This window comes from Stegastes partitus, unplaced genomic scaffold, assembly GCF_000690725.1.
Source record: "Stegastes partitus isolate 25-593 unplaced genomic scaffold, Stegastes_partitus-1.0.2 Scaffold4, whole genome shotgun sequence".
NCBI classification, from domain to species: domain Eukaryota; kingdom Metazoa; phylum Chordata; class Actinopteri; family Pomacentridae; genus Stegastes; species Stegastes partitus.
Window position 1 is genome coordinate 627,283 of NW_007577735.1, and position 16,167 is coordinate 643,449.

At 37.2% G+C, this 16,167-nt stretch overlaps 1 protein-coding gene across 2 annotated transcripts; it reads right to left on the reverse strand.

Moving 5' to 3' along the window:
* Positions 1–2,701: 2,701 nt before the first annotated feature.
* On the reverse strand, positions 2,702–12,447 carry plp2b (proteolipid protein 2b). 2 transcript variants are annotated; one of them, XM_008278097.1, is made up of 6 exons: positions 12,275–12,447; positions 12,057–12,168; positions 7,060–7,215; positions 6,871–6,969; positions 3,856–3,952; positions 2,702–3,735 (listed from the first exon to the last, which is right to left on the reverse strand). In XM_008278097.1, the coding sequence occupies exons 2-6, from the start codon at positions 12,150–12,152 to the stop codon at positions 3,728–3,730; spliced, it is 456 nt and encodes a 151-aa protein (XP_008276319.1). In that variant the 5' UTR covers positions 12,153–12,168; positions 12,275–12,447; the 3' UTR covers positions 2,702–3,727. The 2 variants fall into 2 exon arrangements, with proteins under 2 accessions (XP_008276319.1, XP_008276312.1); XM_008278090.1 differs by having other exon boundaries at positions 12,057–12,447.
* Positions 12,448–16,167: the final 3,720 nt, after the last annotated feature.

Genomic DNA, 16,167 nt, shown 5'->3' on the forward strand with positions numbered 1-16,167 from the left:
TCACTCCAGGAGTCACAATCTAAAGTCAAAATTTTGTTTGTGTTTGACACCATTTTATACCATAACCAACTTTGAGCATCAATTTTTTGCTGTGCAACGTAATAGACAGAACTTCACACCCCAGCAGGACCTACTACCACTGGGACTGATTTGAGTTGGAGGCTTGTTCAACTCCCCTGCAGTAAGAACCGCTACATGAAGTTATTCCTGCCCACTGCAATAATGCTGTAGGAGACTTATCTTCTGAGGACTTTACACACTGAACTTTATTTTTAACATTCAGCTCTATTTTTCACTGTGAGAAAACTTTAAATACTATGTTTTTGGTCAACTTTCAAAGTCATACCACCTTGTAGGACGGGTGGTTGGTCAATACAGAGTACAGCAAATGAAAGTTTTAACATTTTGATACCAGGCTTATCTTCTAGCCACAATTCCTTCTGTGCCAAAACAGTTTTCTAGTTAGAATTGAAAAGCATAAATATGTAGGGTTTTCAAGGCCTATAACTAGGAAAATATTCATAGTATGAAGGTAAAATATTGCATGACTTCATTAGATATACTAAAGCTATTGTGAGGGTCATGTGGGGACTTTTTTTTTTTTTAGATTTGGTTGACTGTGATGGAGTGACTCCAATGATGAATTATTTCGGTCCTGATGAGAGTGGTCTCCTCCACGATGATAATGCCCCCGTCCATATGGCACGTTGTAACCAAATGGTATGAAAATGACGGGAATCATCATAGGTCATAATCTAATGCTAGTATCTTCTACAACACGATATCATAGTTTTAATAGCAAAAGTGCACCAGTTGAATGTGTATAAGTAATCGAAACAAGCATCAGCACCCTGAATGCATCATATATTTTCTAATAATTCAGAGAAACCTTTATAAAGTGTATTTTGGGTAACCTTTAAAGGGTCATTTCACAATATAGGATAGCTGGATAGTTAAAATTGTGCACAGCTTTATTAACAATATTAAAGTTATTGGACTTAAAAATGAGCTGATTCCTGGGGGTGTCAGGTGGGAACTTTTTCAGATTTGCTTGATTTTATTTTTTTCAGTTTTATAAATCTTACTTACACATTCGGACTCATACATGTTTAGTAAGGCTGTGATATTTGGTTTTCTGTAGGACAGATTGTTATATAAAAAGCAGGAATTTTCACCAGATGACTTGATTAATTGAAAATAACTCATCATTCCAGAGTGATTGAGGAGTCTTTGTGTCAGAGTGACTCCACACAGAAAGTCAAAAATAATTATCAGAAAAAAGCTGCAAAGTTACTTTTCACTGAGTTGAACAGATTAGACACTTTCTTATATGGTGTAACAGTGGCATAGCAATCAATAATTATTTTTTGCCATTACTGCCATTCAGGGTTGGTCCTCTCTCAATCATCCATTTATATATATATTTTTTTTATTTTTTTAAAATTTATTTATTTATTTATTTTTAATCTCAAGATGTACATGTCTTCAATGGCTTTTAGTTGCCCTTAATAGTTTTGCATTTAACATTTATAGTATTTCATAGTTTGAACTTACAAGCTGCCATCCTTTTATACCTTGTTTTAGTATGTTAGACTATTTTATTTAATTGTACAAACAAGTCTTATCCTGTCTTGTTTTTTATTGTATTATTGTTGCTGCCTGTCTTATAACTAGTGCAACACTTTGGTCAACTCTGGCAGTTTCAAACATGCGATCTTAATAAAGTGGGCTTGATGTAATTTCTGTGTGACATCATTCAGTATTGAGATCAATTAGCATATTTATCAAAATTACTCATTAATTTATAAGACTTTTATAGCACTTTCACATTTAAATTGCTTGCTTTAATTTCCAGTTTTCTTTTTATACTGAGCAGCAATAATTTGAGTTAATTGGCCCTACTTCACAGTGCAGGTCCTGGCATAAGATTACTGAATTAGCGCACACGGTCATGTTGATGCTGAAACAGTATATCGTGCAGCCCTAATGTTTAGTCTATGTCTATCTGCACATACAGAGTATGAAGGAGTGGACCTCTGTGGGTTTAACTTAAAAATAAATATTCTGGAAAATATGCACGCAGTTGTATGGGGCAGTTATTATTACATTCTGGGATATAGTTTGATAGCAGCCAGTACGAGCCCAAACAAAGGATTATCATTCCACCGCAGGTCTTTAAAACGACATGGGTCATAAAAAGGTGACTGCAATTGAAAGGCAGTAACACCACAGCACAAAATCGAGCAGGAAAGGATTTTAAAAATCTCAACGTAATCTCAGAATGCAGAGTACAATCAGCATGCATAAAATAAAATAAAAAAAAACCCAAATACAATGAATCAGACAAAATTCAAGATCAGTGATGCTGCACTGGGTAAACAAAGGTCCTGGCAGAAACAGTGTAAAATAATTATTTTTCACATTATATCTGAAAACAGACAGTCTTACTAGAGACTTGTGACAACACCAGCTCAGTTTTGTTCATATTAGATGTTGATTTGATTTCACACTGTTAACTTTTTTCTGTGGTGAACGTTACACTTTGAGATGTGTGGCAGACTGCCTCCATCTAGTGGCCTTATTATAGAAGACAAGTATGAGTCAGATAATCCAGAAATACATGAAGTCCTTGAAGATCAAACCTGTTTTCAAACATCAGGAGTATATTTTAAGAGTGTACAGTGCAAGCTACAAAAACAGATTTTCTTTGTGGTAACAATGGCTTTTATTTCCCAAAGCAAGGCTGCCTTAAATTTTGAAATTGCAAACTGCAGACTCCTGTAAAGCATGTTAAAAAACATAAAAAATTAGGCAATGTTTGTCTTTAAAAACAAATTCTTTTTTACCTTTCTTGTCAAAAGAGAACATATTATTTAAAAAAAAACCTGGACTGTATTACTGAGCAGTATAAAACACCAACGGGAATAGTCTGCACCTTTAAAATGTGTTACAATATAAGAAGACAAACAATGCAACAACCTGAGCAACAACAAAGGTGAAAGTATGCAAAACTGGAGGATGACGCTGTATTTCTTGTATTGAACATGTGGTTGGTTGGTTAATGGCCATGAACGGATCTTAATGATAAACGCTAAACTCTATAAGTACGAAAACAGCCAGAAGATTGCTGTTCAATGACAGTAGGCCATTTTAACGTTTAGGAATAACAGATGAAGGAACTGGTTAATTTGAATGAGACTTTCAGGCACTATGACATGCAGGAATTGCAAAGATTAAATCACAGAAGCGGAAATGTTTAACCAGCTGAGAAATCTCACTGAAAATATAGAACACAAATTCTTGACAACCTTATGATGTTAAACAATTTCTAAAGCACCCATCTTTGTGTCAGTTACTTTACAAGTCCAAATAACACAGTAACCATTTACTACAGCAGTCCATTAACAGTAGCCAAGTGTATTAGACAAATTGCTTGATGACATCAACCAAAGTGTTACATTGCCTATTATTGACAGTTTTCCCTTTCTAATCTGTGATACAGTGAGGTTGGAATAATGACATACAATGTGTACAGCACCACTCACTTTGACTATGTCATCGTCCTCTCAGACACGGCCTTAAAATAAATCTTATCTGTTCCCGCCATACAGTGGCATTGATTAAACTGTGACGTGTTCATTTTACTGTCCATCCTCCTCTCTGACCCACTGTTTTCTTAACTTTTGTTCTTCTTCTGCGTTCTTGACAGATGCTGGTCTTGGAGTGTTTAAACTCCTGTTAAAAGAGAAATCAAAAGATAGCCACACATTGGAGAAAACTTGTGTACATGAAACAAAGCAGACTGTTGTCATAGACAGCACATTTTGAGTGGTACCATAAAAATAAATATCTCACCAGTAGAAGCTGCTGTGTGATTTCTGGAGCTCTTGAGTTGCAAGTATACGGTGTAGGTGTCATATGCAAATAGCAGACCAGCGATCAAACCAAACACCTAAGAAATGACAACTCAGTATCAGATCACAACTATAATAATAATAATCATCATCATCAACGGTCATATGCAAAACAAGCTTAATGGACATTCATGAAAACACTGTAAACCATCCTTAATATTGTAGAAAACATAATGAATTTAAAATTCATTTAAAAAAAATAAATAAATAAAAAAACACGTAAAAACATTCTCAGGCAATTACCGAAAAATAATTATCTCATGTCTACATCTAACAGGAAAGTTGGGAGGGGAGAGGCTTGTGGCTTTTTGTTGAGCATTCATTCAAGGTTGATATAACTAGAGGTGTCACTCTTTGATATTTTGCAACTGCATTCATCTCACTATTCTGGTAAAACATCAGCTGCATTAACATCTCTTCATTTCAAATTTCTGCACTGACTGCTTGTGTACATTTTAAATATTTTTAATGCACTATTTGCACTGTTGATAATCTAGCAACTGTCCCACTAAATTCAGTGCCTTTTATGACCACAGTAAAGATTAAAAAAAAAAAAAAAAGACAAATGTGAACTTTGGCAATTTTCTAAAAAATTCTAAGTCAGTCAGTTACAGATCCCCACACCTGTAAGGCTAAAAATAAACTAAATAGGGTTTCAAGGAAAACTGAGAGTTTTGAACTGCAATAAATCACCTTGTCTGTATTATCAATGTGAGATTTAAAAAAGTCCAACAGAAAATATGCATTTTTACTTGTGCCTAGTAAAAAGAAAAGTCAATTGGAAAGCAAATAGCAGACTTTAAACAAAGTGTCAGCGACACTGACCTGACGTAATTTTAAAATATGTTATAAAATTCTTAACTAAAACTCTAGCAAATTTGCTGCTAGAGAAAAGAACCCAACAAGTTATGTTTCGTTATTAAATACACTGAGTTTAAATACAGTTGAAACCAGAAGTTTACATACACTGTATAAAAAGACATATAACCTTTTTTTCTCACTGTCTCACTAAAATTGAACTGTTTGGTCATGATGACCGTCGTTACATTTGGAGGAAAAAGGGGGAAACTTGCAAGCCTGAGAACACCACCCCAACTGTGAAGTACGGGGGTGGCAGCATCATGTTGTGGAGGTGTTTTGCTGCAGAAGGGACCGGTGCACTTCACACAATAGATGGTATCATGAGTAAAGAACATTAAGTGGAAACATTGAAGTAACATCTTACGACATCAGCCAGGAAGTTAAAGCTTGGGCACAAATGTGTCTTCCAAATGGACAATGACACTAAACATACCACCAAATTAGTTACAAAGTGGCTTAAGGACAACAAAGTCAATGTTTTGGCCATCTCAAAGCCTTGATCTCAATCCTGTAGAAAATTTGTGGGCAGAGCTGAAAAGATGTGTGGGACAAGGCGGCTAATAAACCTGAGTCAGTTACACCGGTTCTGTCAGGACGAATGGGCCAGAATTCCATGAAACTATTGTGAGAGGCTCGTGGAAGGAAACCCAAAACGTTTAACCCCAAATCATACAGTTTAAAGGCAATGCTACCAAATACTAAGGAAATGTACGGAAACGTCTGACTTTGAAGAAAGTAATAAAAAACTATCTAAAAATATCTGTCTCTCATTATTCTGGCATTTCACAAATAGAAATAATTTTGGTAATCCGATCTGATCTAAAACAGGAAAAGTTTCGTCTGATTTAATGCCAGATAGTGAGAAAAAAAAGGTTATGTGTCTTTTTATACAGTGTATGTAAACTTCTGGTTTCAACTATTTTTTTCCCACTGTCTGGATGCTCTTACCTTGAATCTGCAAGTAGATTTAGATGCATAGTGTTTAAGGTTATAGCAGGGGTTTCCAGCATAGCAGAATTTTTGGTGCCCATCAAAGAAGTTTTAGCCAAAGAGATATCACCAAAATGACAAGAATCGGGATTTTTTTTAAAAATGTTTTCATGTACTAAAGAATAACACACATTAATGTGCACCAAAGAGTCGGGAATAACTGATAAGGTAACAAAGACTCATTGCCTTTACTGCACATTGAGCAATCATGCTTATGATCGTGCATAGTCACCCAACAAAGGTCCATTCTGAGGCTGGAAAAACCCTGAATAGCTAATCTAAAGCAAGTTAGGGTTTTATCTTTTTCCATTTTCCTTCCTGAAGATCTTGTTTAAATGTAAATAGTTGTGTTTTGGAATCATAGATTTGCAGATTTGGGTGTGATGTAATCTTGTGACACTGAGCAATGTTTTGACCCAAAGTTTGTTGGTGGTCTTAGGCTATACTGTTCTTTTTTAATTTAAGTTTGTTTATTGACTCCTAAAGCGCTAACAATATAATTAGCAGCTATATGGTGTCCTACTTAAATAATGTGCCATCTCCCTCTCTGCCTCTGGCTACCCATGCATTCTCACTAGATGCTGTTATTTTCCTGTGTAAGAATAATCTTCAAGGTGCACCAACCTTGAGTGCATCCTGTTTGGTTATGATAAAATCTGAATTGTTTTATTGGTTGCGACAGGGCGAAGACATGAAGTAAAAAAACAAAACATAAGGAAAACGTATAGATTCTGTCAATTTGCATGTTTTGTGTGTCAGATGTCAGAAATTTGTAACATTGGCTCTTTCACAATATATTGCGAAAGTACTGCAGCCAGCTGTCGGTGTAAAACATAGGAAGGAAAGGAGGGAAGGAAGCAGATATGATTTCAAGATAATATTACTCAACTGGCTATTGTGCCTTCTCATAGAGTTTCAATGTGTCTCCTGTCAAACAGCGACTGAATATAAAAAACCCAGGTTTCACTTTAATATTTATAACTGGCAGGTACAGCTACCGAAGAAAATAACCATACATAAGGGTTGTGGTTGTCAAAACAAACGAAAAACTTGCACGATTATAAACAGTTTCAGAATACAGTTGAGTCACGGTGGCTTAACTGACCCCGCCTGCGATGCGAGGTCCGTCTCCAGCTCCTTGAATGACACAGATCAGAGAAGTGATAAGGTAAAGGGCAGCACCAATGGCAGCACGGATGAAATCCTGCACAAAAAGAAGGAAGCAGAAGATGAAACATTGTGCAACTTACATGTGCCAGTGTGTGTATGTATGGGTGTGCTGTAGAGGACTCACACTCCAGACCCAGTGGACCACGTGGAACTGCTTGTCCAGCTCCATCATGAAGATGATGAAGAAGATCAGGGCGAAGACCATCTCACAGATGGCCACAGCAGAGTAGCCTCCATACAGCGATGAAGCGTAGCAGATTATTATTATGAAACTGAGGATCTACAAGTGGTATAAAAGGAATGGGTAGGCGGGGGAAAAGAGAGAATAATGTTTAATATTCTGAAAAAGATTCTCGATTATACTAGAAAACTAACAGATGCTGCCTAAATTCCTCCCGTGTTAGACTTGACACGGCGCTTTGAATGACATTATTTAAACAGTGTGTAGATCAGCTGCATGTCGGTCATCTCACAGCAACAGAACATAATCTGTCCATTGAACTGTTGAGGTCAGTCGGACAGTAAATGACCCTGACAAAGCCATCATTGTTGTTTGTTCCAAACACTTGACTTGTTCTAAGTCAACACTCACGTGATAACAACCATTTTTGCAAAGAAAAAATGTATTTGCACAAAATACAACTAGAGTGAGACAACCAACTAGATCATAATGCACTCAATCACATGCTGCCTTCATCTTAGATTTACAGTGGGTGTTTGTTCTGTCATATTCTTCCATATGAGGGAAAAAAGTCAGCCTGCATTCTTCTCAATCCGCTGAAATGCTGCCAATATGGAGAAACCATAAACTCAGGCAGCCTACAGCTCACTATCAGTCGTTTTTTCAAATATCGCTATTGTCTCTGCTGTCAAACTGTGTGGGAAGATGCTTTCACACAATCCAGAAAAGCTGTGTGACAACTGTGAAGTAGTGGAAACTTACATGAACAGTTTTAATAACTTTCTTGCCTAACAACTTCATTTACTCAAAGACACTACATTACAATCACTTCTATTCTTTTACAACAGTTTGTACAACATAGATTTGTTAATTCTTTCGCTCTGCACATGCACAGCCCACCTACAACACCTGGAAAATAAAAAAGGCTGTGAAGGGCAATCAACAAATTTTCTTATTTGACAAGCGAGACCCATTAAATGTGTGACATATTGGTTTGAAAAATAATTTTCTGTCGATCAGTTAATCGATGTATCAACTAACTATTGCACACTTAAGTATATTAATATTTAGAATATATATATATATTTGTAATTTATTTTTTGACCTTTTTTCCCGTTGTCCAGTTCTTATAATAGTTATCATTCTTTTTTGCACACTTGTCTTTATGGAAAAGCCTTAAGTATGAAACCCTGCATGTCACCACACATATTGTGCATATGACAAACAGGGTGGCAACTAATCATTATTGTCATTGTTGATTAATCTGTTGATTATTTTCCTTATTAAGTGATTAGTTGTTTAGTTCATTAAAAGTCAGAAAATGATAGAAAAAGTCAATCTGTGTTTCCTAAAGTTCAAGATGACATCTTAAAATGCCGGTTTCATCCACAACCTAAAGATATTCAGTTTACTGTCATAGAGGAGTAAAGAAAACAGAAAATAGTTTTCTAGGATTAATTATATGTTGACAACTAATTGGACAATCATTGCAGCTTTACTGACAAAGAAAACCTTGGATCTTCATAATCATTCTCTCATCATCAGTTGTTGGTGTTCTGCTACATGTCAGTGCTCTGCTTTCTTCAAGTCAAATAATTTGTTATGCAATGCTGACTAAATAAATTGGACTCTATGACGTGTATCTAAGAAAAGCACATCCTGCACATTGTAACGTCTTATTCCCAGACGCAGACAACTCAGGAGACAGTGTCAAATCACTGCAGTCTATATGATACACACATGACCTAACCTACACGACACCAGTCCTACATCTGTCACCACAGCCTCCCCTCCCCTCACATGAAACACACAACCAGCCAGCAAGTCAGATGCATCACTACTTCATGTGTTCTCGAGACTGGCACAGCCTGCCTCTGTAGAGTAGTGAGGAGGTCTAGGCAGAGGCCAAGGTCCTTCACAAAAGAGGCTCTATTCAGGCCAGAGCCGGCTGCTCTGAGAGCAGCGGCTACTGAGGAGGCCGTCACACAGAGAAACACCCACTACACTAAAGTCCTTCTGAACAAGAAAGGCTCTGAGATGTTGACACCTTAATGTTTTCAACACAGCGGTGGATGTGTTTGCATGGGGCTGTTTTAAAAGATCCCAGCTACGATCTATTCACATCAGTATAATGGGCTGCTCGTTTAAATTGACTGAAGGGAAATTGTTGCGAATGTTTGGCTAATTATAGTCAGTAGCAACACGAGAGCCAAGAGCTAGTCTGTGGCACAGAGACACACCAAACAGCAATGGTTGCTAGGGAAGTCGCTTACATTTTGGGGCGTTTTTTTTTTCTTTTTTTTTGCACTTGCTGTGGCTCACCAAAGTGGATAGTATGTGTGTTGAAAGCAAAACGGAAAGTTCAGTTTTATTTCATCACTCCTCTTGTACATTATCTAGTCATTTTCACTTCTTACATAACGTGCATTCTCCACCCTGCTTTGCTTCCACCCTTTATTCTGATGAACAAATTCCAAAAAATAGATAAACGAAAACAAACAAAAAAGATTTCCAGTCATAAGACAATGTCACAAGTCCTTATTCAGAATTTTAACGGCAAGTAAGTGCATGACTCATCTCAACTCATCACCACTGGCTTAACTGTGCCACATGACAAACAGAAATGTGTGCTACATGGGTGTGTAACTGTGACATGTATATTGCCCTGCAGCTTCAAACATGTCCAAGCATGGTCATCCCTCTGACAGGCATAATAAGAGCAAAAAATAGGTAACTCTGCATTTAATTTGATGTGGCACAGAACCTTGCTCTTAAAAATTGGTGTAAGGACATTTACTCCTTTAGATTTACAGTTTACCAGCTTACAGTTTTGAGCATTTTTTAATCCTGCTGCTCGGGTTAAACACCATATTTCCTATCGAACTGGAATATAACCATAATGTGCAGTAATTACATTTCTCTTCCTGTTTCACTCCCACATCCTTCTCCTTGTATTATAAACTATTACAGACATCCACCTTCACAGATGACTTCCTTTAGAGATTATCATGTAAAATCGTGAGTGGGAGAGGAAATAACAAACTGTCGAGGGTATCCAGTGAAGCATGAAGCTATCCTTGAATGGCACACCAGAGATGTGTGCTAAGCAGTTCATGCATTCTTTGTTCCCAGGACTGAACTTCACACTAGTCTGGAATTTCCATTACCTCGCAAAAGAAAAAAAAACCAAAAACTTTACAGTGGGTGGACCACTGACCACCGACATCTGAGAGCCTGTTCTATAATGAACTTGTTGAGTTATGGGAGCAGAACCTTTTCATCAGAGAAACTGGGAACTGAATTTAATAGGTAAATATATGATAATTATTTTTTAATGCATGTATCTGATGTGACGCTGACACATGCATTAAACTATTCAGGCACTACCTTGGGTAAAAGCAGCATATACCACACTATAAAAATAAATGACAAAGTAAAAGTCCTGTATTCTGCAAGTGCCACTGTCAACATTATATTATTGCATTATTGTTGTTGTAATAATATGCATATAGCATTTTGTTGACACAACTGGTCAAGATGGAAACAATATATTTAACTATTTTAAAAGGTTTTGGCAAGGTTAATTCAGGACAAGATGAGCTGATTCATTGAGGTGTCAACTGATTACTGGCCTGGATGTGATGTTCAGCACTTTACTAAACATTGGTGTAAAACAGATTACTGGTAAAATAAAGTTCATGCATTACTTTGCCTATGTGTAGTCACTTCATGGTCCTGTACACAGCACTATCTGATTGGCCAAATGTGAGACGTAATAGCCTGTCAACACTGACAGATAAATGTTGACAAATCTCTATTGATTAAACGTGTAACAAAACAAAAGTTTTGTGTTGGAGTTTGTGTCAGGACTTTTTTCCCCCCACAAATATATCAGTTTCAAATAGCATCGTTCTGTCTTCTAGGTTACTAATATTTGGTATCGGCCCAGAAAAAGTAAAAAAAAAAACCCAACATATTGGTCTACACCTCAATTGTATGTTCTGTATCTAAAATCTTGGTCTGTAAACCACCAAGTGACTGCAGTTGTTAAATGTAGAGTTAATAGTAAAGCACAAGTAAATGGAGACGCTCAAGTAACTGTACTTAAGTGCACTACTTGAGTAAATGTACTTAGTTACTCTGGCCCACTGAAAATAAAGAAGTTATGCAAAGCATTTGAGGTTAAAGTGACTTGTGTGTGAAGAGAACGCACCGCTGTGAAATGCAAACAAAGGCATTCAAGTGAAAAAGGTGGTCAAGGACAGCATATTTAAATAAAAAATCTACCTCGACAGGATGTGATTGTACTTTACATTTTATTATTAGGAGTTCCGCCTTGGTGGGTGGACATATTCCCGTTAACTAGAGCCACATGTGCAAAGATATAATGCAGGGGGAAAAATCCCTTTATGAGCTTTTATACAAGCAGGAATGTGATATGCAATGCATTTTCTCCTCAACATACTTGGACTATTACTAGTCTGCCTACAAATAGTATGCAGCCTGTGGTATTTAGTACAAAAGGAGCTGGTTGACAGAGCCACTGGTCTGAGTTAACCCAGGTGACCTTTTATCTGCCGTTAACCCTCAGCATTTGGCTCTTCGGTGTCAAATGAGAAAACAGAGGGGGCACAAGTGACAGGTGGAAACCCTTAACCCCTGCTAATGATCCCTCAACCCCTAGACCACATGCTTTTCATTCCCTGACAGGACCACTTTCAAAAGGCCAGACAAACAGAAGTAAAACAGAAAATAATAATAACAAGGATATCATCTCTCACTCCTCTAGCCCATTACTGACAAAAATCAATACCTGTACAACATGAAACCACTTTATCAGCTATGAAATATTGATTAGCTACCACACATTATAGTTTTGTAAGCAGTTAACCGTTAAGAAGCTAAAAGTTCCAAGCTAACCGTCCCGGTCGTGAACTTACTATTTCTGTTGCGAGGATGAAGCCTTTCTGGGTCTTCACGTAACTTTTCAGCTTCTCCAGGCAGTTGGTAGCGGGGCTGGCAGTTGTATCAGCCATTCTTCAAAAAACTAACCTACACAACCGACAGAATGTGTTTTTAATACAGCCTTATCGTCAGCAAGCGACGAGCAGAGCAAAAAAAAAAAAAAACCCAAAACAAAACAAAACAAAAAACTTGCCGAACAGTAAAGCTGGTTGAGAAAGTTTTGTCGACTCCAACTCCCGCTCAAGCTAGCGACAAGATTTTCCACTCGCAGGCGGATGAATCAACTTCTCCGAGAGAAAAAAAATCACCGAGAAATACCCGGACTGGACTCCGTCACCGACCAACTCTGCACAAACCCTGCTCTCTGTGTGAGGAGGGAGGGACGAGCGGAGGAGCTGACAGCGGGGCGTTGGCTTTCACTTTCCTCAGGGGGAGCTGCCGTTGGTACCGCTGGGCCGAGGGGCTCTCTGCTGCCTTCAGGTGCTCCTCGGAAAACCCACGACTCACCGAACCAGGAGTTAAAGCGACTCAGTAGTGGCTAATAATAATAGTAATGATTAATACACCTGTATGTAGAAGCTCTTTAACCATTTTTTTTTTAAAATGCTAAAACATTATTATTGTTACCAATGAAATTTTAAATGTGCTGTTTTACTTTTATTTTTTTTTCTTAAATAGTAAAGCACATTATTATTTCTTGTTTAAGATGTCTAATTGTAGTTAATTACTTGCATTCCTGAACAGAACAGTTAGTTTTAGTGGCTGAATGCTGTGCTTAATTAATTTCTGACTTCCCGGATTTGGGTGCAAAAAGGTGAATTCAGTTTGAAATTCCTCATTCCTGTTAAAAATGGTAAGCCGTGGAGAGCTCAGTGTGCGTTAAAGCACTTCATGATGCTGGATGGTCTCTGTATACATACAGTGCTTAACAAATTAGACAGGTGGTCTCATAAATATGTTAAGCATTGTATTAACAATGGTTGAAAGCACATACAAGTATTACCATATTAATGCAGCTTTTAATATTCAAAGATGAAAAAATAGTCCTTGTGATTCATTTTGTTTGCCAGTCAATCAAACTACACCACAATCTACAGTAGAGATATTTTGAGTTCCTCCACTACTCGTTGGTGTCAGCCACAGTTACAAGTGAATTAAAATGAATAAAAAGAAAATTCAGTTATAAAATCCACTGCTTAAATTTTAACAATTGGTTCCCATTTACACTTTTTAAAATCTTGCTTGCCAGCTGTTTACAGAAGTGTTTACTCTTTACATCATCAAAAATCATCAGAAATTATTCAAAATATGATCACCTGACAGTGCCTGCATTACATGTAAGTTCTGTTAAAGCGTATTTCCTCTTATGGTAATTTAAAAACTGACTATTTGCATGTGGTATTTTAAAATAAAGGCCCTGTGTTAGGACCTCAGTGTAACAAAAGTCAGAACCAAGGAGACCAGAGCTGCACACATTTCCAATGAAATCTTCTGCCATTCTTCAAAGACTATATTTTTGGAGGCGTTATGCTGTTCTACCTTTCTCTTCTGTTGGATTCAAGTCAGGCTATTTACTTGTCCAGATCGCAAATTTTACTTTGTCCATCTTTAGAAGCTCTTGTGTGATTTTGGCAGAGTGTTTTGGATCATTATCACGCTCAAATATTCCTCTTCTGCCAAGCTGCGACAGACTGGAAGTCATCTTATCAGCTAGAATTTTGGTTTATTCACAGGCTTTCATGGTATCATCTGTAAATGTCATCTCCCCAACACCTTTTGCAATCATGCAGCACCATATCATCACAATCCCACCTCTGTCTTTCACTGTCAGGACTATGCAAGTTCTTTAGCAAAGTTTAATCTTGCAGTTTTGTGCTGTAAAGCAAGCAATGTTCTTTTTTCTTGGGCCCCTTCTATACAGACTAATGTTATGCAGCGCCTTTCCCACCGTCTGGACAGCCACAGAAACTCTGATTTCCAGTGATAACAAAAATGAAGAAGTTTCTGCTATTCATAGATCATTTTGTAAGCATGTTCAAACAACATTTCATTGCAGTCGATACCTGGCATTGTGTGACTTTTCCCAAACTGAAATCCCAGTTGCGCAGTTGCCATTTTCAGAGTGAAAATGAAGTCATCCATGCTGTTTTGAAGAATCTGAGGACTCAACATGTGACCTTTTTCTATGAAGCGAAAGCGATTGGTGGATAAAGTGCACTGAAGTTAAAGGAGACTATGTTAAAAAAAAACAAAAAACTGCAAGAACAATCTTTCTCCAGTGAGGTTTTCTGATGAGGCTGAGAACCTTTTGAACTATCCTTGTATGTTCTCAAACTGTCTCAATAGACAGCAGGAAGTTTTTAGCAGGAAACCTACTTAAGAGTGACAACAATGTTTGCTTTGGCAACCATGGTAACAGGTCAGCTGATAAAACCACGGCAGAGATAACAGAGGTGTGATGTCTGTGCACAGGTTAAATCATGGGAGAAGTACATTCAGGAGCATAAAATCATTCTAAATTGTTGTGTGCTCAAACTTAAAATCTGTTTTCACCAATTCTGCTCTTACAGTACATTTTGTCATACTGATGGTCTTTCTAGCACTATTTGAAGGGAAAGGAAATATAGAGCCATCATCAAAAACACTGCATTTAACCACAACCTGTTTAGTTGTTCTGTGCATTTCAGGGTTACACCGCTAACTGACTCACAGCCTTCCTGAAATGACTGACTACCTGCTGTTCGTGGAAATATAGGCCAGTTACAGAAATACCACATCTGGCATTTCAGAACTCACTATCCAACCCTACTGTAGCGCTACTACCTTAAGATTTCAGCACATTTTACTGTAAAATAGAGGCATTTACTTTTAATTTTCTGATACAGCTATTTAATAACACTGATATCAACATTCAGAAACTTCAAAAAACAACAAACAAACAAAAAAATGCAGTTCAACAAAGTACATTAAAAGACAAACTCTTATGAACAGAAAAACACCTTTTAACCTTCAACAGAATAATTTCAAGTTTATTTCATTTTGTTTCACATGAATCCCATAGATTAAGAATACAGCAGAATTTTGGAGAGTCTTGGATATTTTTTTTCTCTGACTTATCATTATCATAAATACTAATATGAATACATCATACACAATAAACACAGCACTATCCAAAGGCGTAGAGAGTATCACAAGACATCATTCACCACTAACAACAGAGTATATTTCATTTCAGCATATTTATAAGAGCTACAGTGAAAGAGAAAGAAAGATAGAGAGAAAAAACAGAGTTGGAAGGGAGGGAGGAACTAGAGGAGGAGAGAAAGCCAGGTGCTTCTACACTGCCTGAATCAAAGAACCCTGATTTTTAAAAAAATGAATGAATCCAAACCTGTACAATGGACCGATATACTGAAGATGGACAACAACTCATTCTGATGAGGATTGTGGAAGCAAAACTACTCATCAAGACACGTCTCTTTGCTGTTTGGCAGACATGATCTTGAATATCCAAAGAGAGGATTGGCAGTCAGGAAGGGGTATTTATATCTGGAAAGAAGTAATTATTGCAGTACTTACTTTGTGCTTTGAATAGAATATAGCAGAGCCGCTGTTCGGTATGTGCTGTGCACTAAGCACTACGGTGGATCAATCATATTAGGATATTTACTGTGTAGTCTAAGATTTTCCTGCAGCTTTGAGCCTCGGCCTCTCAAATATGTTTATGGATGCTTTGGGATATAAGAAGTATAATGCATGCAGTAAATTGGCTTGCCGTCAGAAATAGAAGAGATAAAGAAGGTCTGAGGATGCAGGAAACGTATATATGGAGACATATTGTTCAGACTGCCTCAATAATATGTAGTTACCATGGTATTACCAAGGTCTGTAAAACTGAATAGACTTTATTCTTATTTACTTATAGTTCATGTTAATGTGAGTATGCACGTCACTGATTACAGTGTGATAGAAACACCAGTTAAAAAACTATATAACTCTGTCTTACAACTTTCTGGACCACATAAAAGGCGATCGAAAACAGGACGAGGTTCATCGACAAAATTAGTTTTATGCCATCACATAAAT

Coding starts and splice junctions, on each gene's coding strand:
- plp2b (XM_008278097.1), bottom strand. CDS start 12,152: ATGGCTGATACAACTGCCAGCCCCGCTACCAACTGCCTGGAGAAGCTG. Junction 7,216..12,056: donor TCATCCTCGCAACAGAAATA/GTAAGTTCACGA, acceptor TACCACTTGTAG/ATCCTCAGTTTCATAATAAT. Junction 6,970..7,059: donor TGGTCCACTGGGTCTGGAGT/GTGAGTCCTCTA, acceptor CTTTTTGTGCAG/GATTTCATCCGTGCTGCCAT.